The sequence below is a fragment of the Equus caballus genome, chromosome 5 (genome assembly GCF_041296265.1).
Source record: "Equus caballus isolate H_3958 breed thoroughbred chromosome 5, TB-T2T, whole genome shotgun sequence".
Lineage (NCBI taxonomy): Eukaryota > Metazoa > Chordata > Mammalia > Perissodactyla > Equidae > Equus > Equus caballus.
The window spans coordinates 86,911,574-86,936,029 of NC_091688.1; the positions used below are offsets into that span (position 1 = coordinate 86,911,574).

The 24,456-nt window shown below is 37.3% G+C and overlaps 1 protein-coding gene across 50 annotated transcripts in view; it reads right to left on the reverse strand.

Annotated features, from left to right (window-relative positions):
- Positions 1-12,834: 12,834 nt before the first annotated feature.
- Positions 12,835-24,456, reverse strand: part of ADGRL2 (adhesion G protein-coupled receptor L2) — a 595,411-nt gene continuing 583,789 nt past the window's right edge. For 18 of the 50 annotated variants that reach the window (XM_070267427.1, XM_070267430.1, XM_070267424.1 and 15 more), the window contains 5 exons: positions 23,416-23,584; positions 20,662-20,790; positions 20,024-20,120; positions 18,216-18,344; positions 12,835-14,871 (listed from right to left, as the gene is read on the reverse strand). In XM_070267427.1, coding sequence (XP_070123528.1) covers positions 14,117-14,871; positions 18,216-18,344; positions 20,024-20,120; positions 20,662-20,790; positions 23,416-23,584 — 1,279 coding nt within the window. In that variant the 3' untranslated portion in view covers positions 12,835-14,116. Of the gene's footprint in view, positions 14,872-15,560; positions 17,371-17,900; positions 17,983-18,215; positions 18,345-20,023; positions 20,121-20,661; positions 20,791-23,415; positions 23,585-24,243; positions 24,271-24,456 lie in introns of those variants that run through there. The other 32 variants (XM_070267443.1, XM_070267450.1, XM_070267441.1 and 29 more) reach the window with 6 other exon arrangements.

Here is a 24,456-nt window from a genome sequence, read left to right on the forward strand (position 1 = left end):
GATTAGTTTATCTTTATCCGTTCCATCCTTCTCTTAGTTTTTGGCTTTACTGTCTGGCCAGCTCATCAATGCATTTTAAAAGACATTTAAAAATATTTTGTTTCGTGTTTTTAAGTGTATTCAGTGGGAGGACTGTCAAGATATCTAGACCTTCACTGCCAGACGCAGAAGTTCATTTGTTTCTATGTTCAACAAATAGAGATATTGAATGTGTGCTACTCTGCATCAAACGCTGCTAGAAAATGGGGAGCCCAGGGAGAAATGGCATGCAAGCTATTTGCCCTAATGGAAATCGTATTCTATTGGAGGTGAAAATGCACATAAGAAATACAGATAGGAAAGTGTGTGATTTTCACTTACACTGGGACAAAATCCCTGGCACAGATAATAATTACTTAAAGGGTCCATCAACTTGTAGATCATGGTGTCTGAAAGTCAGAGGATCTTCAGGACGGTGGGTAGGATTTAGACAATGGATGCACAGGAAGAGCAACTCTTGGAATGAGACCTTGAGTAAGCCAGCAACACTAGGGAGCTGGTGGTGGGCTGGAGGGAGCGAGAGTGCATGTCAATGGTTCGGTGAGGTTGGATGGAGTCAGATCACAGAGAATTTTGAATGTCAAGAATGAAAATTTTATTTTGCTCACTGGGAAGCAAGGGAGTGGAAAGAGGGGAACAAAGGCTTGGAAAAAATACATCTGGTGTTATTATAGGAACTGCATTGGGTGGAGAGCGGTGACTGGAGCAGGACATTCCAGGGGAATGCCTGAATGATGGCACCTACACGAAGGCAGTGGTAACAGAAACGGAGAAGACAGGGCGGATATAAGACTTGAATTGACATTTAACGCGTTTAAGGACTTAGCACCATGCCTTGTAAATAATAGGCACTTAATAACCAGTAGGTTTTTTATTATTATTTTTCTTCATGGAAAAGGAATTAAACTGAGACTTGGTGAATTATTTCACAGAGGTGACAAAGAACAGGAAGAGCAGTGGGACCTTTATTTCAACCGAGTTAATTTTATTGTGAGTAGTTTTCTCCTATCCATATCCCCCAAATTATCAGTTTATTAACATTTTCCTAGTCCTGAAATCCTAGTCCATTACACAGCAATTATTACTGATTCCAGTAGGAAGCCTCCTAAGATTTAAAATATTTAAAAAATGTAAAACCAAAAAAGGCCAATAGAATAATATTTTGAAAATGCCTCAAAGTTGAATGTAGAAATAAGAGACCATAAAACCTCCTTATTCTATGTGTCAACTTGGCTGGCCCAGATATGTGATCAAATATTATTCCGGATGTTTCTGTGGGAGTCTTTTGGGGTGAGATTAGCATTTAAATCAGTGGATTTTGAATAAAACATGTTGCCTTTCACAACGTGGGTGGGCCTCATCCTATCAGCTGAAGGCCTGACTAGAACAAAAGACTGACCTCCCCAGAGCAAGAGAGAGTTCTTCAGCCTGATGGCCTTCCAACTTAAACTGTAGCATCAACTCGCCCCTCTCCCAGTTGCCTGCCCATCCTGCGGATATTGGACTTGCCAGCCTTCAGAATCCTGTGAACCAATTCTTTAAAATAAATCTCTTTATATATGTATGTATATATATACATATATAAAGAGATATGTATATATATACATGCATATATATATGTATACATCCTATTGGTTCCATTTTCCTGGAGAACCTTGACTAATACAACAAATATCAAAGCACCAATTTTCCTAAGGAAAAAATTCTTTCCTTACCTGGACTGTTCGTTTAGGGCAAAGTTTATACTGGTTTTCCAATGATCACATTCAACTCTATGATAAAATAGCCTTTAAGCTTTAGTGGGTGATTAAAAATCCTCAAGGATATTCTACTTCATTTCAAACACTGCCTTTCACTTCAGGAAAGTAAGTCCCTCACAATATTCTGTTACACCTGGGCCCAGGAACACTTCAACTGCTCAACTTGTTGCTGTTAAATATCCATATTTGCACTGCCAAGCAACGTTGTATTTTAATACCAACTGCATTTTTAGGGAAAAAAGAGCTTGAACTTGCCAAAACAAATTGCATTCTTGAAAATTCCAATCTTCTGTCAAACTCTTCTCAGCTCTTTATTTTCTTTAGCACATTCTCACTTTTCTGCTCTCCCTGGCACTGTTTGTATATTAGTCAATGTATGTCAAGGCGGTGATAATTAAATTTCACTTGAAGTTCAGAGACGAAGTGGTTAAATTTGAACTTAAATCTTTCTGAAATAGGTAGTTCTCTTGTATTTCACAGAGGGAAAATTCTCCTTAAGCATCAGGAGAAATATAATTATCTTGTTCAAGATACGAGATCTTTCAAGAAACAGCACAATATTATCTAGGGTAGGAAGAGGGTAATCAGAAATTCAAAGCAGGTTGTTCTTACAGTTACTTTAGATTTTCGGGAAGAAATTGTCTTTCCCTCATCCACACACATTTGCCCCAGTCAGGAGACAGAGGACTGCCCAGGAAGCTCCTGTTTACCTCCCTCGGTGTAAAAGAAAAAAGGGAGAAGATTAGATATCTCTATATGCAGGGGGAAAGATGATGAGCCAGCCTAAGCCGCTAAAGCTACTACAATAAACAGCACAGCAATGAGAGCCACAATCCATTTTCTCCAGGAGCTGCGAGCCGCAGAGAAGACTGACATCAGAGTCTCCAGGGTTGGCCTGGGCCCTCTGCACCTGGGGGTCTGGTCACTTGCAGTTCGGGTGGGGTGCAGGAGGAGGGTCATTTCTCCCCAGCATTTGGGCATGGTAGATAAGGAGACCTGACCTGTCAAATCCAGCTTCGCCGATCAGTAACCTAATTCAAATTCATCTCCTCAATTGAAGGGCGATTCAATTTCCCATTGCACTGTAACTTTAATTCAGCAGTTTCCCTTATCCTACATCCAGTGTTGATTAAGGAATCTGAATGCAAAAGTCAAAGTTGCATTACAAGCTAAGGCTGCGCCTCAGCGCAGAAGTGACAATCATCCCTATTCTCAGTGTGAACTGGGAGCAAGCGCTAATTAAAATTATAAGCTAGAGAGAACACGCATTGAAGAAAAGAAGCCGTCCCTAACCAGTAATTCCAGGGATAAATCATACTTGATTTGCTAACATATAGAAGTGTCCAGGAACTATGATCTACAAATGTCTTGAATATGGTTCTAATCAATCTGCAGAACAATAATCAAGGAGGCATATAATTAAAACAGGCTCATCCGGCGAGCCGCACATAACATTGTCTCACCTTGAGACACTGCAGAGCCTCCCATCTCAAGGAATGAACGAGTCCCACGCAGGCGCAGGTTTCTCATTCGCAATGCGCCTGACAGCCTTCTAGCCTTCCGGGCAGCGCGGTGCCGGACTTCAGAGGCGTCCTGGCCAAGTTTCACTGAGACCCCTGCTCTTTCTGTCCTCTTCTCCTTTCTCTCTGCCCCTTGCCACATGTGCCACATGAATGTGGAAAAGATTCTGACCTGAGCTGCCCTTCATGACAGCTCCAAACCCCAGCTGGCGATTTGCAATCAGTAATGAAAAAGAGCAGACAGGAAACTGGGAGAAAATACGAGTCACTCACATTCTTTCACAAGCTCCTGACGACCCCCAGCAGTCCCTGGCTGCACTGCCGCCACCAGGGTAGGAATGACATGGGAGAGCACGAAAATGAAGAAACGAAGTTTTGAACACTTCCTACTTGCTTTGTCAGTGTTCTCAACCTTCCTTCGGGTCACTACATTTATTCCACAGGGGAGACCAATGCAGCCGATTAGGAAACAGCAACGCAGAGAGAAAAATAGCATCTGGTGTGTGTTGAAGGTGATAGTGCAATCCCCATCTCTACAGCTCCAACCTGTACTTGGCTAAGGCCTCATTTCCCTCCACTCTCCTCCTTCTTTCTGACCTTACCAGCCATGCTCCTCCCTGACTCAGAGCCTTTGTACTTTCTGCTCCTTATGCTTGGGAAGTTCTCCCTCCGGATCTTCCAACAACTCTCTCCTCTTCACTACACATGCCTCCAGCTCAGGCATCCTTCCTCAGAGAGGCCTCTCCCAGCATCCTGGCTAGACTGGCCTTCTTGCTGAGGGATGCTTCCTCATTTCACCCTTCCTGGCTCTGTGGTTATGTGCACAGGCTCTGGAGCCAGACTCTCTGGATCTGAATCCAGTTCCTCTGTCTCCTAACTGCGGGACAGAAGGCGGGGTCCTTGGGCTCTCCATTCCTCGGCATCCTCATCTGCAAACGCGGATCATGAGAGAAGCTATCACACCTGCCTCATGGGTTTGTTTGGAGAATTACATGAAGCAATATAGGCAAAGTACTTAGAACAGGGCCTGCCACAAACTCAGTACTCTATGCGTGTTTACTACTCTCTTCCTCATCACTTACTGGCAGCTGACGTCATCTTCTTGTTTAAACGTTTATTAGCAGGGAATCTGCTTTGTTCCTTACGGTACCCTCAGCAGCTAGAAAGGTACCTGGCACACAATAGACTGTTGTGTAATTAATGTACTAAACACATTATTGTTGGCTAGCGATTGGCTGTCCCAAAGCCCATATTCTACAGCTCTTTTGGCTTTAGAGTAAGATGATACTGGACTAATCTTAGTTCTGCTACTCTCTAGCTCTGTGATTTAAAACTAGTTATTTAACCTATTCAAGGCTTATCATTTGTGAAACAGAGATAATAAGAACTACTCCAAGGCTGGATAAATAATTTATGATGTAGTCACAGTGGAACATTATGCGGCAATGAAAAGGATGAACTACAACTGCATCTGCCTGCATGAATGCATTTCACAAGCATGATGTTGAAGAAAAGAAACCATATACAAAATATTATATACTGCAGTATTCCACTTTACACAATTCAGAAACAGGCAAGGCTAAACTATGGTATTAGAAGTCAGGTAGTGTTATCCTCGGGGTGTAATGGCTGGAAGGGGACACAGGCAGAATCCCATATTCTGTTTCCCATTCTGGGTGCTAGTTAGATTCGTATGTTCATACTGTGACAATTCAGCAAGTACTACTCTTATAATTTGTATACTTTAAGCAATAATAATAACAATTAATAAATAAAGCTACTTCTTCATAGCTCTGAAACTTAAATGAAATAATGTAAATAAGGCACATAAGAGAACTCACCAAACACTAAGACCAGTTCCATTCCCCTCTTCCAACACGGGCAAAAAGCAGCAGCCATCAGTTCCAGTACCCAAGAGGTGTTCAAGGCCCCCCCCTCAATCTGGCCCCAATCTATCTCCTCAGACTTTTGGTCCACCACACTCCATCAGTCACAGAAGATTATTCCAGTCACAGTGAACTTCTCACTCAAATCGTCTCATGTCTTTTCACAGCTTTTTTGCTTTTTACATAATTTTCCATCCACCTAGAATATTCCATCTCTGCTTTGTTCACCTAACAAATTCCTACTTATCCTTCAAAATCTAGCTCTAACACTTGTTTCCTCAAAAAAGTCTTTCTCAGTATTCCCTTCAGTCAATCACTCCCTCCTTTCTGCTCTCGCAATGGTTAAACCTTTATTTTATTGTGTCGTAATTATCCTTTTAAATATCTGTTTTGGTTTCAAGCCACGTCAGTTGTATCATAACAAGGTCCTTAGGCACTCAGGCTCTCAGGTTCCCCACTGACCAGACTTTGAATCTTCAGCAAGTTACTTCACTTTGCTAAGCCTCAGTTCCCTTACCCATAAATGCAGATAGTAATAGTTTTTATGTCATAGGAGTGTTACAAAAATTAGAAAATTTTACATGAAATCACGTTCACGAAGGTCTTTAATCCAGAGCTTAGCAGACAGTAGGTGATCAAGAGATGTTAGTCATTACCATTGTTAATTCAAGGGCAGAGACATCCTTCATTTCTATATCTCACCACCTACTTTTATACGTCAAACACATAGTAGATACTCGACCAATATTGATTAAAGAAAGACGAAATCAAGTAAAAGGCTTGTCTACTGCTTTGTAGGAACGAATGAGAAGACAAAGGGGGGAAGAGAAAAGCAGAGAAGTGGAAAAGCTGAGTGACTCACTTCTCTGCATAAAATATTTTTTTTAATTAGCTAAATGAATATTCCAGAAGAGGACTCAGAGGCCTGCTCCCCTTTGCTCTCATCCACCTAGATCTCTGCAGAAAGCTGGCCATCCCCTGGAGTCACCCACCCCTGCAGGTACGAACCTGGTGGCTGTAGGTGCACGGTTCATAGAAGTGTTCCTGATAAATCCTGGCCACATGGCTAGAGGCAGATAATGACAATCCAGTTGAAGTCCTGATGACTGATTATTTTTATAAAACTTAAAGTCACGAGATGTTTCTGCTACTCACAATATCTTCCTGAAGAAAAGCAGCTACTCTCTATTGAGGGCCCATCACGAGCCTGGCGCTGCGCTAAGGCACTTTACATACATTACTTCTAATCCGCACAGCAACCCTTGGCAAGGTAGGCTGATTCCAATTTTCCGGAGGAGGAAACAATTTGAGAGAGGTTAAGTAATTTGCCCAAGAGAGAGCAAAGGCTTAAACCTCTGTCTGTGTGAATCCAAAGTTTCCGTAACCCTTAACACCTCTACTTCATTAAATTACTTATGTGAATATCTTATACAAAATGAACACTAAAATCGGGAGAAATACAGAAGAATTACAAGTAGGATTGAAATGCTGAAGACTTTTTTTCAACACCACCATCTTTGTGGCCATAACTCTTGCTGACTATCGAAAAAGAAAGCTAAGAGAAAAAAAAATTAAAAAAAAAAACCAGAGGGACTTTTTTATTTTTTAAAGACTGTGAAGGACAAAAAGAAAATTAGAAGGAAATTAAAAAATGAAATTAGAGAGAAATTTAAATATAAGCAAGCTTATATTCCAATAAAGATTAAAGGTTAATACTAAAAAATAATATACAATATATGAAACTTTTAAAAAAGCATTTGAAATGAAAGAGGAAATCCACAGACTAAAATATATACTCTACAAAGAAAAAAGGCTAAAATCCGTGAAATGAAAAGATGGCATGTAAAAGTAGATATACTTAAAAACTAAAATAGTTTTTTAATTCAAATAACAAGGACAATGAAAAAAAGGAGAAAATTAAAAAGAAAAACAAAAAGCTTGAAGAGGAAAGAAATAGGGAGTAGGGAATGAAGAATGGCAGGCAGGAGCCAGTGACAGAAGTGAGCGGCATCAAGATGAACATGATGTAGGCTACGCAGAAATAGAAATATAACGATACAGACCTGAAATTCGTATTATCTTATAAACCAATGTTAGCTAATAAAGAGAAAAAAAAGAAAGCGTTCAAGCTCAATAACATACTTATCTTAATTCCAACAATGAAAACCAGCTCCTAATTAAAAAAAAACAAATTTAGAATTTCCCAAGAGATAAAGATGTCTTTTGTTATGTCAATAATAATAATAAAAAGAAGTGAATGGCACCAACAAGGCCATTGAGACAGTCCTCAGGGGCAGTGGCCAGGGGAAAAGACAGTGTCAAACTGGACAGGAGCCCACAGTACAAAGTCTCACATCCCTTATGAATTCTTCCCTTCCCTCTGTCACCCCAGGACCCACTACGTAATGAGTGGCTCACTCGAAAGTCAGTGCATGTGGCTTTCTCGTCCTGACTGACTGCTGTATGGCCCCTGCAGGGCTCTGGGAGGCCAGACTGTCCCCAGAGGCTGAATTAAACAGAGCTTAAGTGCTTGGGCTCAGGCGTGAAGCTTAGATCCAATTCCCAGCCACGCTTGCAGAGGGCTACACTGAAGTACTTAGGTAGTCAGTTTCCTAACTTGTAAGAACACTTACCTTTGGCAAGTGTGAGAATTAATGCAATAAATCACAAAGCTCAGTATAAAACCTGCTTTAGTGGATCACGTTCCCAACAACCTACTCACAGGGAACCCCTGACCGGCTGGTCCTTCTGAGCTCCCCACTCTAACTCCGGGGCTCTGCAGGACACTTCTTGGAAAAAACAAAATACAGCAATACCACTTTAGTTCAAACTCTTCATTTTTCAGAGAGAAAGACTAGGTCTCTGGACAAATGTTAAAGATAAAGCTAGATTATGAACTGGAAAAACCCTAAATAGTAAAATATACGAGCACACACACGCAATCATTTAAATTGAAAACAATGTTAACTTTCAAAAAAGTTTAAGGGAACTCAAATATTTTCATTTTTCACATGACTTTTTCATTATCGTTATGGCTTGGTCATGAAGGGAAATAAAAAGTGTATACCTGAATAAATCGTTTCTCTTGTTTGTTTCTCTTGTTCATCACCCCACGGACTGGGTACACCAGTATTACTTTATTGCTCAGGTGAGGAATAAAAATTCCATGTCCTGGATCAAAATCCTTTGATTTTTTTTCCCTACTGCAACTTCCTCATGACCTTTTGTTTAAGTTATTTCCAAAGGAGGCAAATCAGTAACCAATAAACTTTACATTCAAGGACCACTCAGCGAATGGGTTCACTTTTGCTAAGATTTGAGATTTCACTCTTACCAGGGAGATCTTCCTCTTCTGAGACACTTCGACTCATTTAAACTGACTCCTTCACTTTATTTTCCTTTACGTTCTCTAGACTCCAAACAACAAACAAATGCGCTCTACCAGCAGAGGAAAAGCCTATGAAGTGTAAGGAATATTCTTGGGACTCTGAGTAAAACCAGAAGTGACACATGTTGGTTAAACGCTCAAATTCTGGAGCCAAACAAATGTCATGCTAGTGCAGGCTCGGCCACTCACCAGCTGTGAGACCTTGAGCAAATTATTTTTCTTCTTTCACAAAAGTGGATAATAAGTACCCTTCTCACAGGATTCTTGGGAGGATTAAGTGCAATAAGGCACATAACATTAGTACAGAGCCGGGCATCTGTGAAGCATCTATTAAACGGTAGGTGCTGGTACTTATTTCTTGTTGCAATATGTAAAATTAACAAATGGGACAAAATCATTTAGCCTGAGATAGCTTTGAAAAATGAGACAGCACTTGTTGTTTTGGAGCTCTTTTATTATAGTGTTTAAAGAATTCACTGTGTGCTAGTGCTATGTTTTGGTTTAAAAGCCATCTATTTATGAAGATTGATATTTCAGCAGAAAAACATGAATGAATCTTTCATCTAATCAATCTCTCTGATATCCATCATTATTGTTCCTGGGTGTTCTATATAGAAGCTGTCAGCCTTTCCAAGAGAACATCAAAAGATCAGTCATTTTTTGCCTAATAAGATCAAACAGGAAAGCCACGTTGCTGTGACTGCTAAAATGCCTTTTTAAAGAGCTTATTCCTGACATATGATTGAAAAATGCTTATGAAAACCATATTCAGAAAACTACTCAAAAATTGATCATTCATCACTAGTCTCTTATGTTCACATAGCATTGGTTTGCTTAAGATTGACTATGCCTTTTAAACATTTCTGAGATTTTGATCCTATAGCTTCAATAAGCACAGACTAGAGAATGTATGAAAGATTCTTGGGGCAGTGTTTTTTTTTCCCTTATCAGGTAATGATTTCGGTGAGCTCAATTGGATTGGATTACCTCTTTTGTTGTTTCTTATTTCATGCAGTGATCTATAATGTTAAATGCCAGGATACCTAACAGCATTTCACAATGCATTAATTCAGAAAAATTTTACCAGTTAAAACAATAGGCTTTAAAAATCAAAGTGACCTCTGAAGACGTCTGAGAAACTGCACACTCAGTAAACAGTAATGCCATCGAGAAAAGGATGAAGACTCCAGAGAAGCCTTATTAAGAGATGAGGGGCGGTCTATTGCCAATATTTGAAAAAAGCTAATAGTACATTTAATTAGCCTAATTACATGGTGCTCTTACCGCTTATTATTAATGCCCTCTGACAAATGTATGTTACCCTGGCCTTGAAAGCTCGCTGGCCATAGTGCCTTGAAATGAACTTGGATAACATCCAGGAGTTTCCATTAGTCCCATATGTTTTGCAACAAAGCATCAGTAATATGCACAGAGTACATGTTGGTTAAAAATGTGATATCCTTAAACATTCAAGTTTTTCTGCTTGGTGCATTTAGCTAACAGAATGTGTTTCTATGATCACTTGGAGAAAGACTCAGAGCGACATAACAGCAAATTCTCATCGCATACCATTCAAATGATAATTAAGGCTGTCACGAATTAATATCCAACCCACTACTATTCACTCTACTACTATTCCTTTAGCACTAATGCTTCCAGTCTGCCCATACATGCTCAAAATCCACTCAAATCCGGCATTTTAACCAAAAAGCATACTAATTTTATTACCCTGTGTAGCAATCCTCATCCATGTTCAACATGCCAGTAACTTTTCATACTGACGTTTGGGATTTAATGCAACTATTCATGGGAAGTGAAATATCTGGAACACAGGATCCTGTGAACTCTCGGTACCAAGTTTTATTTGTAAAACACTGTAGGGATTACTGTCTTTAAAGAAAATTCCATATCAATAAAATATGAAGAGCTGTTTTCATTTCAGATATTCAACTTGTATGCATTCTTTCAAGTTTTTCTACTTAGAAGGTTATAACTGCAATAAAAATTGTACTGAGTTAAAACATTTTACAAAACACTCTATCCCATGAGAACCTCTTAAAGGTTGGTTTTAAGCCTGAGGTTCAAGGTTGAATTGATAGAAAAGAACATTTTATCCTTTCTCATTTAAATAAATAAAGCAGCATCCTGAATACACACTACAAGTGCACATGAATTTTTCTTTTGAAATTTGGCAATGAATTTCTGCATGATGCTTCTTTGCTTTTTGGGGATAGGATAGTGATGGTGATTTTCTGTCAAATAACCGTCGCTGTTGTTTTATTGGTTAAAATATCATACGTAACTACCCTCAAATGAATGTGGATGAGTTGCAGGTGACAACATATTTAAGTAATTTATAGATGTGTATGGATGCTCTTCCACATATGCAATTTTAAAAGCCTGTAAGATGAATATAAACAGATATCTGTTCTTATTTTTTTTGATAAACCGAACTAACAGCCTATATTGTAAGATAAAATAAAAGGTCAGTCTGGTATCAAGCCACATCTAAAATAAAGGAAACAATCATTCTTTATTATTAATAGACCAGTTGAGTAATGATTCCAGGGAGGAGGTACAATAACATGACTTTATAAAAGCTCACAGTCGTGACTATCACAAAGAATAACCACCAAGGAGGTGGACATTGTACACCTAGGTGAAGTCTACACAGATCCAAAGAAACGAGTGGGCTACTAAATAGAGTGCTGCATCCATCAGTAGATTGACAATTTAAACCTAAGAAATTAACTTGTACCAGGGGAAATCCTGGATGGAATTTAAGGCAAACATATATTTTAAAAATGATTCTTCTCTTGGTGGAAAAGATGAATGATAGCTTCCAAATTGTATTCCCTAATCTAAACACTCATAATAAATTAATTTTTCTAAAGAGACCATTAACCACTTAGGGACTATGTATTTATGTACTTGTTTGCATCATACTAGTTTTAAGAACTGCCTCAAGAGAAAGGAGGAGCACTAACTGAATAATCAACGCTGCTTCTTTTTTTGGGTAATTCGTTACAGAACCCGCCTGACCCTAGTTAACTTGTATACTGGGAAGTACATATCACACAACACCATAGTTTCAGGCTTTGAAAGGAAAGAAGTATAACACAGTAGAAAATTAAAGTTTTGATTACAGAATGTTCCCTGCTAGCAAATAAAATTTTGTAAATTCCTGAAGAATTTTAGCCAAAGAAATACAAATACCCTTCCTCATAGGATTGTTAAATCTGTTTGAAATTAATTTCTTTTGCTGAGGAAGATTCGCCCTGAGCTAACATCTGTTGCCAATCTTCCTCTTTTTTTGTATGTGAGCTGCCACCACAGCATGGCCACCGACAGGCAAGTGGTGTAGGTCTGCACCTAGGAACCAAACTCGTGCAGTCCAACGGAATGTACCAAACTTAACCACCAGGCCACCGGGGCTGGCCCTTGATATAATTTCTTATAGTCAATCTATCTCCAACTTGTTAGGTATTAACTATATGTGAATACACCCTGCCATTGTTATCCTATTATTAAATATTGCTATTTTTATCAATAGTGTCTACCTTACAATATCCACATTTAGATATATAAATACATACTTAAAATTTTTTTTCTCATTACTTTTGTTAAATTCAATAAGCATGACTAAGTGCATCCACAAGAAGTGATTTCTAACTGGGTGGACGCGCTTGAGAGAACCACTAAGCTTTAGAAGAAATCTGGTATAAATGCTTATGATGCCGACAGGAAAAATCTATTTGTTGTGATTCAATCATATGATTTTTGAACCTTTCCATGCTAACAAATATTGTCATTCATCCTTGCCTACAGGAATACTTATAGTCCTCAAACAGTAAAAGTATGTTTTAAGAATTTCTTTCAAATACTGCTGAAAAATCAGTTTTTTTTTATGATGCCCAAATTTGATGATAGAATTTCCAACCCTTCTTCTTCCTTTCTTTTTATTTGTTTTAGTTCTGGTGAAATAGAACAAACAAAAATACTTCACTATATTTCCCTGTTAAAACTTATCTGCTAGATTTTGGGCACCGGTAAAGGGCAAATAGAATACAAATACAATATATTCTTTTCCGCACACAGAACCATCAGGCAACTTCATTGTGTTCTTTCACATATCCATGGGTTATATCACGAAGAGACCTGAATACACCCAAGGGGGGAGGGTGGGCAAGGACCAGTGTGTTAAAGCCAATTATGTATCATACATTGAAGTGCACGTTAACTACTTGAAAAAATTCACATTTATTTATTGTCAAACCGTGTTAAACTTTACACTGGATATTAGTGATGGGCTCATTATTAACAGGTTTACACAAAGGGATGAAAAGAAAAGCAGAATTTTGCTGAAACAATTTACATTTCATTAGAACTTTATCATAAAATAAATTAATTACTAAATATAGGCAGAAGGAATATGGAAGAGTAATATTTATGTTTTATTTTATTTTTTAAAAAGGAATAGGCACCTTTTGTTCACTAGAAAGTTTGTGAGAAGTGCCCGGTGACTGCCCTCTCTGCCCTCTGTTCAAGAATCAACAGGGGGTGACACAATCTTTTCTAGATTTCACCACATTTGTGCAAGGCATGGCATAACTGGCTTCAAAGAGTTTTTTCCCCATAAAACACGCTCTTTTGGCAATAAGAAATTTAAATGTAAGAATAAAGACTAACTTGTCAAAGCAGAACGCTGTATACAGTGGAAAGTAAGTGAAAATGGGCAGAAGTTACCGTGACAAAGTGTAAGAAAAAACATTTCATAACGTATGTGCAACCAAGAGCTTTTCACAATATTTTCTTCAAACTCTTTAAAATTATTTTAATGACAATTATATTTCAGTTGGACACAAATGTATTTATTTTACCCTAGCAATAGAACAAAATATAATTTCTTTAGCCATTTTTCATGAGAATAGTTCATTGTACAGTTGAGGAAACATATGAAATAAGGCCTGTGGCTTGATTGCTAGTGGTTTAAACATGTTTTCAATCTTTGCCTTAATGGAAAAGATTTGCAGTGAACTGCAAACTGATGCAGAATAGCTCTCCTGCTTTTCCAAGTCTTGTCAGGAACAGTAAGGTACAGTAAGTTTGTCCCACAGGATTTTAAAGCCTACGTCTTGTATATAATACAATGCAGGCCTACAAAAATGGTGCAGCCATATTTACAAATTTAGTTCACAAACTGCTGCAGTAAATGGCTGGAAAGTTTTGTTTCGCTTGTTTCACAATTTGTCTAAACAGCAGCAGAATCTTAAAATACCTGGTTGGCATCTCTTTTCTCTGTAACAAATAATTCATTTTAGTATACTCTGTGTATATACAAAGTTTCTGTATGTTTTATAAAAATTCACAGAACGGCAAGGTTCAGTCATCTTTTTTACACTGGAGAACCACAGGTCAACGGAGCCAGGTCTTCAAGCAGAGGCTGAGGGAGCTGCATGAGGCCGGTGGAGTCTCTATTTATTAATACTTGCATGTGGCCCTTGGAACCCCTTAGCTGCACTATTAAAGACTTGTGACCAGCTGCATCTGTCCTTCTCTAACATCTCCTTCTGGAATACACCCTTCTTTGTTAATGGGGATTATGTAACCATCGCTATTGCCCCTGCTGATCTGGTAGCACATCTGAAGCTGATGGCCAGCGCCAAGGTTTGGCATGCTCTTATAGTAAATGTCCTCGTTCTCACTCCTCCTGGAGGGAGAGAGGTCTTCTTCCATGTCGGGGCTGCTCTCCGGATAGGGAGAGTCTCTGAGATTGGGCATGCTTGTATAAAGAGAGTCTCTGTTGGGGGACTGCAGGTGGTCCTCAGCCTCAGCCGTCAGCTGGGAGACATAGCTGTCAGTGCCCTCGGGCTTCACTTTCTTCTGGGGTTGGTACAGAAGGGAGTGAGTCCGCTGAGGGATGAGCGGTGCCTCGAGTTCTTTGTGATGGAGCTCCAGCCCTGGGTTGTCGCCGTGCATTAAAGATGAGGCGTCGGCCACGATTGCGTCATCTTCACTGCTGCTACCTCCAATCACAGGTTTGACTGGTAGTGTGAGCTCGAGGTTGTGGCTCTTGCTGCTGCCCCGTAGGTTGTTGTGCACTAACTCTGAAATGATCATTTTCTCGAAAGCAGTATCATTCAGACTTAGTCCACAGTCCACGACTTGCACGCTGTCATTATAGTCCCCCTTGCGCAGTGAGTAGCTGTTGTTAAAATTACCATTTAGCGGTAGAGTATCCATGGCACTTGTATCCCTGGCATTGTTCAGTGAATGTCCTGAAACAGAAAAGGGGGGTTTCCATTACTGCCTCTGTTCCTCCCTACAGGATGTCTACTTCTTTTGTACAAGACTTTTTAATGTCGTTCAGGACAAAGTTGTATTTGAAAGCTAACACTTGAAAAGTGCCAGGCTTTCCCGCATTCCCAACTGTAAACAGTTGCAACCCCTTATATAATAGGAAAAAGTGTGAAAGAATAATACTGTTTTTCAGGGAGGGAAGATGGCATAACAGAATATTACTTGATCAATTTTGGGGAGATGGTAGTTATTAATTGATTTTTGGTCAAATCTCTGACACTCTTACAAAGTAGCCTTCACTCCATGTCCTTGCATAGTTAATGCAAAGCAATTCATTAGTGACATTTACATTTTAAAGTATGAGACTATGGTCTATAAAAATAAAATTAACAGAATTTGTCCTAAACAACACTAAATTAAAAAGGAATAAGTCACATACAAAAACTGAAGGCAAATGTACCACATAAACCCACAGAACTGGCAAGCAACTTGTTAAACGACATTCTAACATTTCCTTTTTCTGGAGATGAAGTAAAAAAAAGAATGAAAAAATGGACAGATACAAAGAATTCATGTTCAACAAAGACAGCCATCTCTCACACTGACTGGACCAGGGGCCCACAAGCACCATCCAACAACACGATAGACAGCAGGTGGGGTGACTCACTTTGGACAACTCACATCATGTCTGTCTGCTCAGGCTATCTGGCCTAAGAGTAGCTGATATATAAAAGAAAGTAAAATGATTTATTGTAACATGATGAAGAAGTTCTAAGCTTCTCAGCAACTTAGTCAGAGCAAGGGTTCAACAAATTAGATTACCAGCAATAGCAGCCTTTTACTTTTGCATTGAATATTTCTTATTATTTTGATTATTATGATTATTTTTGGGGACTAATACTCTAATAGCAATGGCCCCAGGCTCCTAACGGTCAGAGTTGGCCTGCAGCCCTGCAGTCTGCATCAGTCACAGTGACAGCACCGAATGAACCAGCAGAGTCTACTATCCGAGACTGGCCCACAGACACCATGGGCATGGAAGTTCAACGCAGAAATGTTAGAGATCTCTTAAGTATGGGTCACAGAAATTAAACCAAGAATAAATATTTAACTATGGAATGGGAAAAGGGTGTCAGCCTCAGCTAATATATTTTTATCTCTAGAGGAATGAAAGATCAGATAAGTCTGCTGAAGATATGAAAAGAGGTTTAGGAGGAAAAAAAATGTGGTAACATGCTCTCTTTGAATCAGAGTTGTATTTTCTACAGACACATAAACATGTAAACTAAGACATCACAGTGCTTCTCAGGCAAATGAAAAAAAAGTCTGAGAGAAAATGAAATGGTCTGCACCATGGAAGTTACGTTAGTCACTTTCAAAATCCTAGAGAAAAAAAAAAAATCACGTCTACAGATAGGTCTGGAAAAAAAAAAGAATGAAATGATGTTATTGAAATGAAACTGACCACTGTGAGGCTGCTGCATTGTATGCAAGGCTTGGAGGAGTTTAGGAAAAAATTTAGTTCTTGGAAAAAATACGAAATTTCCCTTTTTGGTGCTTACTCCGCTCTTAAAGCTGCAGATTATCCTAGAAAACTCAATTTCACGACCAATAAATATCTGATAATCGTTCAACAAATTATCATTAGCAGAAAATGAGAAAATGGGAGGATTCTATTTGTTGGCGACTCATGTTATTTTAAAAACTCTGATCCAACTTCCAAATTTGAAAGACTGACAACTCAATTTGGTTCATGCTCCACATAGAACAAAATGAACTTATAATAGTTATTTGCATTGCAAGGCCTCCTTGAGCTTGGTTGACACAATTCTCCAGCTTTATAAATTTATCTATGTGCCACAATCTTTATTCTAAGATTTACCACCAGAAAACATTTGGTGTTTTAAGTTATAGGTGACACATGGATCACTTGCTGGCACTTGTTTCCTCTGTGAGGTTCGATCTTGTCATTTTTCTTTCCTTTGATTGTTGCTTAATAAATATAAAAATATATACTGGATAATCCAAAAGCTGTTTTCTATGATATACTGCAGATTTAAGCACATCTTTGGTTTTGAAGAGGCAACTTTTTCTGCTCAAGTTCAGGTAATTCACTTGAAGACTTTGCCCAGCCTGTAGCAAGATTACTGTGGGAATGCAGAAAAGGTAAGTCAATTATTCAGTGTCCTGGTTGACAGTACTTCAAGTTTGAAAGAGCAAATTATTTCAGCATTGCGTATACTTAAGTACGGACAGCGTTTGCTACAGACCTCTATTACTGACAAGACAGTACAGAGAGTTGTACTGTTTGAATTCGGTAACATTTTAGTTGCAAATTGTGAACCACTTGCCCGCTGAGTCTACTTCATGACTGCTAGTTATGTTTTTAATTGTGCCGGTTAAAAATCATGCTGAAAAAATTTACATTTGATAGGCAAAGTTAAGTTTTACTCCCATACTTGTCTCTCTGTAGGTTGCTAGAGGAAAGCATAAGGAAAGTAAGAAAAACAAGAGAATGAAAAGAGAAGCTGCAGTTACGTTAAAAAAGAATTTTAAGAAAAAAAACGGAAACAAAGTTCTGTGTTTAATTTAGTGGCAAACATCAATCACAAATAAAGATTATACGCTAGCAGTAATTACGTGATAACTTTTATCAAAATCTTGAAAATTCTATTAATATTAAATATATATGCTTTTTTAAAAAACAATAAGCTTTTAGAAAACATAGTAATACAGGATGGGTTAGTGACAATCTCTCCCCCTCCCCCCAATAAAAAACTATAGGGATAAACTGACTAATACTAACTTTATTCTCAAAGTTTTTTCAGAAAAAAGAAAAACTACCATAAAGCTGCACTATACTATAGTTTGGTTACATTGATAAGGCTGGGTGTAGTTTTCTAAACCTAGGCATCCAAATTATCTTTATTAGCTAATTCATTCCAGAAGCAAATTCTGTCAGCAAGCTTTAGAGTCAACTGAACAGTACATTACATAGATAGGATACCTCTAAATGATATAAATCTTGAAGATGGGCTCTCGGACCATGTGATGTCAGTCCTGTAATAATATATTAAGATTTATGCCACCTGTGTCAAAAACATGGATAATTATTGGTAAATACTATCATGACTGAATTTTTACTATAATATAGTGCAGTTTTAGAAGCCTGGCATGGGCAACACCATTAACTCTTTTTAATTGAGAAATTAAGGACGTAATAATAAATATATGGCAACTTGAGTATTCTAGGAAAAGGGCAAAGATCACAGCTCTGTTTAGCAGCAAAGAAAGGCAGTCTTATTTGTAAGTATAAGCACACCTGGTGAATTAAATACAGGAGCTGAAGGGGCATTACATACAACTGTTTCAGCGAGCAATGTGTTATAGGGGTTGTTAGTGCCGTGGGGTCGAAGAAGAGGGTTTGTTAGTAGGTAATTGCCAGTCATTCCTAAAGCAAAGAAACAGAAAAAAATACATCAGTTCTCTTATTTTAATGTTACAGTTGCAGTAAAGTACTTTTTGTATTCATCAAGGGTAGTGGACAAGTTGGGAACGGAAACTGCTGAAATTTTCTGACTCTATTTGAACTACTAATTTGAAGGAGAAAGGGGAGAGGGAAGTTAAATTTCAGTGATTCACAGGTGCTTTCTAAGTCCCCCAAGTAAACACCTGCTGAGGATGACATTTGCTAATTTATACAAAATCACTGTTAAACAAAAATGGCAATTAAATGCACGGAGATCAACATTATGTTTCAAGATGTTACTGCTTAATATTAAAAACCTAACCACTGAGGCCCAGAAGAGGGAATCTCGAACTTTCAGAATTTACAGGTGTGGGATTATCCCTCCTGAAAACATCTGCGTTAATACCAACTCTGATACAAGCAGGAGGAAAAACAACTTTCACAAACAGGTAAAAAGTATGACACATGGCACAAAGCTTCTCTTAGTAAATGCGGGAGCACACATGCCGGGGGGGAAAAAGAGACAGCGTATAATGAATATTAGACCATTCACAAATTCTGTGTAACGAGAATTTTCATTCTGTAATCTCATTTGCCAGGTTTCAAAAATGAATCATTGAATAATTCATTTCCTTTTTGATAGTCATCTTAACAGAATTAGGTAAAACATCAGAGCAATGGAATAAACACACATTTCACTCATTCTAATTGACAAATTACAAACCTTTCAATACTTATCAAACATATGTTTTGCATAGCTAATGCAATTTGACTAAAATATTTTAAAATTCAAGTTGGTCTTGATGCCATACGTACTCCTTTTTTCATTTTAAACCAGAATCTCATCAGAACAATGTCAACAATGAAAAATGTCTTTAATATTTCATTGTGATAAAATATATATTACAAATTGGTACATCAAAACTGAAATCACCTGGATAAATTACCTTTCCAGGGATATAAACAATAAAACATGTTCGACTTTTTTACACCAAATTGAAATTTACTAAGCTTGCATTTAGGAAAACGTGTGTATACGTGCACTCATGTCCTTATCTTGCTAAATTATCTTATTTGCCAGCTTACTTAAAGTATGAATTACACTGATTATATGATAAATCTAAAGCTGTAATTGTAGACATTAAAAACAGCAATTCAAATTTAAAAATTACTTTGTAAATTCTCATGTATTTTAATTATTTATGCAGATTTACTATAAATGTTTTGACTTATTTTTTACTCTGAAAGAAATATAAAAGAATTTTTCAAATAATTTTCACGGCAAGATCGGCACTATTTAATGTGAATAGTAGTTATTCTAATTATATTAATGTTTTAAGAAGAAAACTTTCATAAATGTCCTGGTGAGAAAGGATAAATTTGTACTCACTAGGAAAACATTTTAATCTGTGGCAAAGTATTTACTTCTTCTGGCCTTAGTTTGTTAAATGTGGAGTTTAAAATTATACTTTTTGCATTACATTATTGAATAATATACATTAATAAAGGATAAATAAAGGGTAAAACTTGATTCAACAGGTTTAAGAGCTTGTGATATAAACCCATTTGCGAGAAAAATTCAGCATTTTCTCTAGAATTATTGTAAATTGGCAAAAGGTACAAAATTTATATTGTAAATTCAAATTTTCCTAGTAACTGACCTTGATTAAGTGTTGAAGTGCTATTGATGTCACCTGAGATAAAAGAAGATTCAGATTGCTTTCTCACAGTGTCATTCCACATCCTTCTTATACGACTCTATTAATATAAAATAGCAAGACATATGTTATGTTAGTTTCCCCAATAAAGACACACAAAGATTTACTCTAAACAATCTGTGTAGGATTATCTGTTGGCCTTTAAAAAAAAAAAATGTGTGTTGATTCTGGTCTAAAACTAAGGAAGTCCATACTGCTCTGTTGCTTCTCTACAAAGAAGTATTTGACCTTCCGCTCTGAAACATTTTCTTTTATTGCCTTTTTTTAAGTGGAGATGACTGATTATTCATCAAATGTTTATTGAGTGTGCCTTACGAGAGAGCTGTGCTATACGAGCTTAGGAGATCCAAAGGCTTATGATACACTTCTTAAAGAAGTATACCTCTCACAAAAACGATGTTCACACCTAAAGACCTTGAAGAGATACTTAAGAAGAAATTAAAACCAAAATACTAAAAAAGCAAGTATTTGCTACCTAGATCATCACAATGAGGAGACACTTAGCGCAAGTGAATAGAACACGTCTCAGTAGGGTTTCTCTAAAGAAGGTTAATTAAGGATGCTCTCAAGTTCCTTGTTACCTGGGTGCCGGAGGAGTACCGGGCGCTGGTTCTGGTGGTTGACGCCTTCACTGAGCTGTGGGGGCTCTCAGTTGGGAGGCTGCCGCAGCAATAGGAGTGTCGGAAGCACTTGCCATATTCTTTCCGTACCTGCATTGAATACCCACGAGACCCAGGGATTAATAGAAACAGATTTGCCTCCCTCTCACTCTCTAATGAAATGAGCACTGGAGACAACTGAGAAGAATTTAAGTTCCACTAATACTGTTCCATGGAGAAAATAAACTGAACTTACAAAATCAAGTTGAATTGAAACTGCTGAAACAGAAATCAGAAAAATATGTGTCCACTAGACTGGCTGGTGGGGTCTTTAAAATGTGATGTAACATGTAGAAATGCTCTACACCTGTTATTGTTATGCAAATATTATTAATACACTAGTATTTTAAAAGCCTTATTTTATCTACATACTTAGCAACCCGAATTTTACATTTTGTGCTAAGAAAATAGGACCAAAAATTACTATCTTTCTTGCTTAATTACATTTAACCACTCATAATTCAGTCATTTAAGTTTTATACGTTTCCTGTCCTCTTAGGTAGGTCAACACATAAACTTCTTTTACTGTATTGCATAGTTTTGCGGGTAACCTCTTTATAATGACAAGAGTGCTTTGGCGCAAGAATAAAGGGAAAAAAGTACTTTGATACATATGCCATTAATGAGGATGGGATGTTTTCTTCATTTTCTGATGTGTCTAGCTTTAACATTTAGTGCAGAGAGCCTAAGATGCCTATTCACTTCATTAGCACACAAGGGAACTATTTATGCAATTTCCATTCACATTAATGAGTTACCCATGTAATTTCCCTTTTCCCCTGAAGCTTGAATATATGAATAGACAGAAAAGTTGTTAGGCCTAAAGAAAGTTTAGAGTAAACTTTAAAAAGTGAAGTCCAAACAATTGCTAAATACTAGGGTTCCGCCTGCAGAGGTGGTACAGAGTTGGGAGGACCAGGGGAGAGAGCTGGACTCTGTGCAGCTAAATTGGCATATAAACTTGTTTTCTTGTGGCTTCCATTGAGATTTTGAAATTACAAGACTGACATGAAGGAGAAGTCATATACAAAATGATTTTTTCCACTAGGTTACAAAAAACACTCAAAAATTTTTTCTCCCCTCACACTTTTATGTTCAGTTATCTGCCTGCAAAGACCATAAATCTGACACGCATTCCTTGCAAAATCAGAGAATTAAAGTCACTAGATGACCTTTTAAATCTACGTGCACGTGCATTTTCATCCTCTTAACTTTATTTAATTACATCTATTAGAACAAATAACAATGGGTTGAACTTTTAAAGTATTTTCTTTGCCTACATAAGCTCACTCAAGCAGTAAGAATCATGATTTTAACTAGACCATTTTATATCATGTTCTTAATAATTCATCCTAGCAATACCCCATAGGACATTCCAAGATTAAGCAGAACATGTCCAAAAAACGTGCAACGTGATGCTTTTAAAATGTAACTGTTAATTTAAAAAAGCATATAAAACAGCAAATCTCTTTGTTCAATGAATCCACGTAACTCTACAAGGAAATAATGACGGCCTCACCTTTTCTCTGCTAAGTTTACGCTTTATGTCAAAAACATTTGGCAGAAATTATGGCTACATGATCATATGCATGTATACAAAATGTTCATTTACATAGAAAAGAACAAAGTAATTACAAGATTATACCTGTATAAGGTTTAAAAAATTAAAGTTCAGTGTTATTATTAAATAACACATGATACCTCACAAAAACTTTCTGTACATTGAATGGCTATTAACTACTCTGAAATGCTGTATAACCAAGACAACGGCAATCAAAATGATATTTTATCCAAATAACACCCTCCAGTGTGGGTTTTGCCTAATGCCTATATTGTTGTGAATGTACATTATCTGTCAGTATTGCACATTCCTCTGTCATTATCTCAAAATTATAGCTTATTCAAAACTGATGGAAGTAACAACACTATCATCTCGTCAGGACTGAAAACATAATAGTTTTCACTTTCACAATTCTATTTCTCTGTTCAATTTAGTGACCAACTAGTAATAACAGAATAAAAAGACTACGTTAGATATGCAGACAGGGAGAGGTTGATACCTAGTGAAAGGCATGGAAATTTTAAACTTAAATGGCAGCTAAGCTTTATATCTCCTTGCAACAGACTAAAGTTTTTCATCTTCAACTTTAATTTTTGAATCATTTTTGCTGACTGCACTTAACATAAAATCAGAACAAAATAATAAGATGTGACACATGAAATTATTGGGGTTTAGATCTTTCAAAATTACTCAAAAGACAACATTAATATTAATTTTTTGTATGTCTGGTGCTTTTAAAATTAAGGTCATTTATCTTTATACTCAATGTTTTCAATCACTGCATTCCCTTTATAGAGCAAAGAATGAGGTTGTTTAACCTATTCTTTATCTTGGATACCCTTTGCACAAAGGGTTTTTGTAGACCCCCCTAGCAAAGAAGAAATCTTAAGTATGGAGTTTATAACACTCCCAAATTGAGATCCAAAAGATGATTGGTAATGACATATTTTACATGTGAAGCCTTAATTTCCAGTCATGCATTACAATTAATTTACGACTAAAAATATGATGCTATTTAATAATACGCCAGTTGTAAAATCTTCTGTATCCTATCTCTTATTTTCAAACCAAAGGACAAGCAAGCAGAGCCCCTAGGTGTTTCCATTTCCACTTACTTTCTTTTGGAGAGCACAATGAAAGATGAAAATGAACACTCCCTGGAAAGCATTAAAGATGGTGAAGAGATATGCCATCACAATAGTCTCCTCATTAATAAAAAGCAACCCAAATGACCAGGTTAGGCCAAGAAGACACAGGAGAGCGAAAGCACCAAGCACCCAAGACCTGAAAAGATAAAGTGAATGTTATGAACAGGTTCAATGGGAGAACACCACGAATCACACTTAAACAGTAACATGGCAGTAGGAGCAGTGGACTTTCCCTATGTTCACATTCAAATTCAACAGCATTTTGGCTTTAACCTTTCACTGATTAAAGAGAGAACAATAGCATTTAGTACTGCAGCCTCCAGTGAAAACAGCAACAGCAGGTATGACCTTTTCTTACTCCAGAATAAACGAGGTATCAAAACTATATGAAAATACAAGGTGTAAAACATCCCCCATGACTTTATTGTCTTTTATGTGCATTTTGGTAGAGGAAATTAAGGAGCCCTTAATTAGCTTACTTCTATATTTTTATTCCTGTGGTGCACTCACGACACTGAATAATGTGACACATACAGAAAGGTTAAATGGCAGATAATCACTTAACACCTAAACTTCAGATTCTAATAAACTAATCTTAGGTGAACCTAAGGTTTTACAACTGAAGCATGAAGAAGCCTGGCTGAAATGGGACAAAAACATGAGAACAATTTCAAAATAAAATAATTTTGGAGAGATTTCATCATGAATAGCTTAAGGAGAAAAGAACTGTAGAAAATAGGGCGGAATGAGAAGGATTCAAAGTCAGTGCATTCCATGTCTAACTAATGATCTTACTTGATAAATGGCTTATTATCTTCATAGCTAGAAAGCATTATAAGCAGAAAAGAGAAACAAAATTATTAGACAGAATTAAAATAGAAAGTAATAAGAAAGCATTTATATATTTATAAATTAGTCAAAATTAAGAAAGTCAAAATGCAGAGGCAAGCAATTAAAAAATAAAGGCATATTATTGTTTAAAAATACTATAGCAAATTAGATATTCAA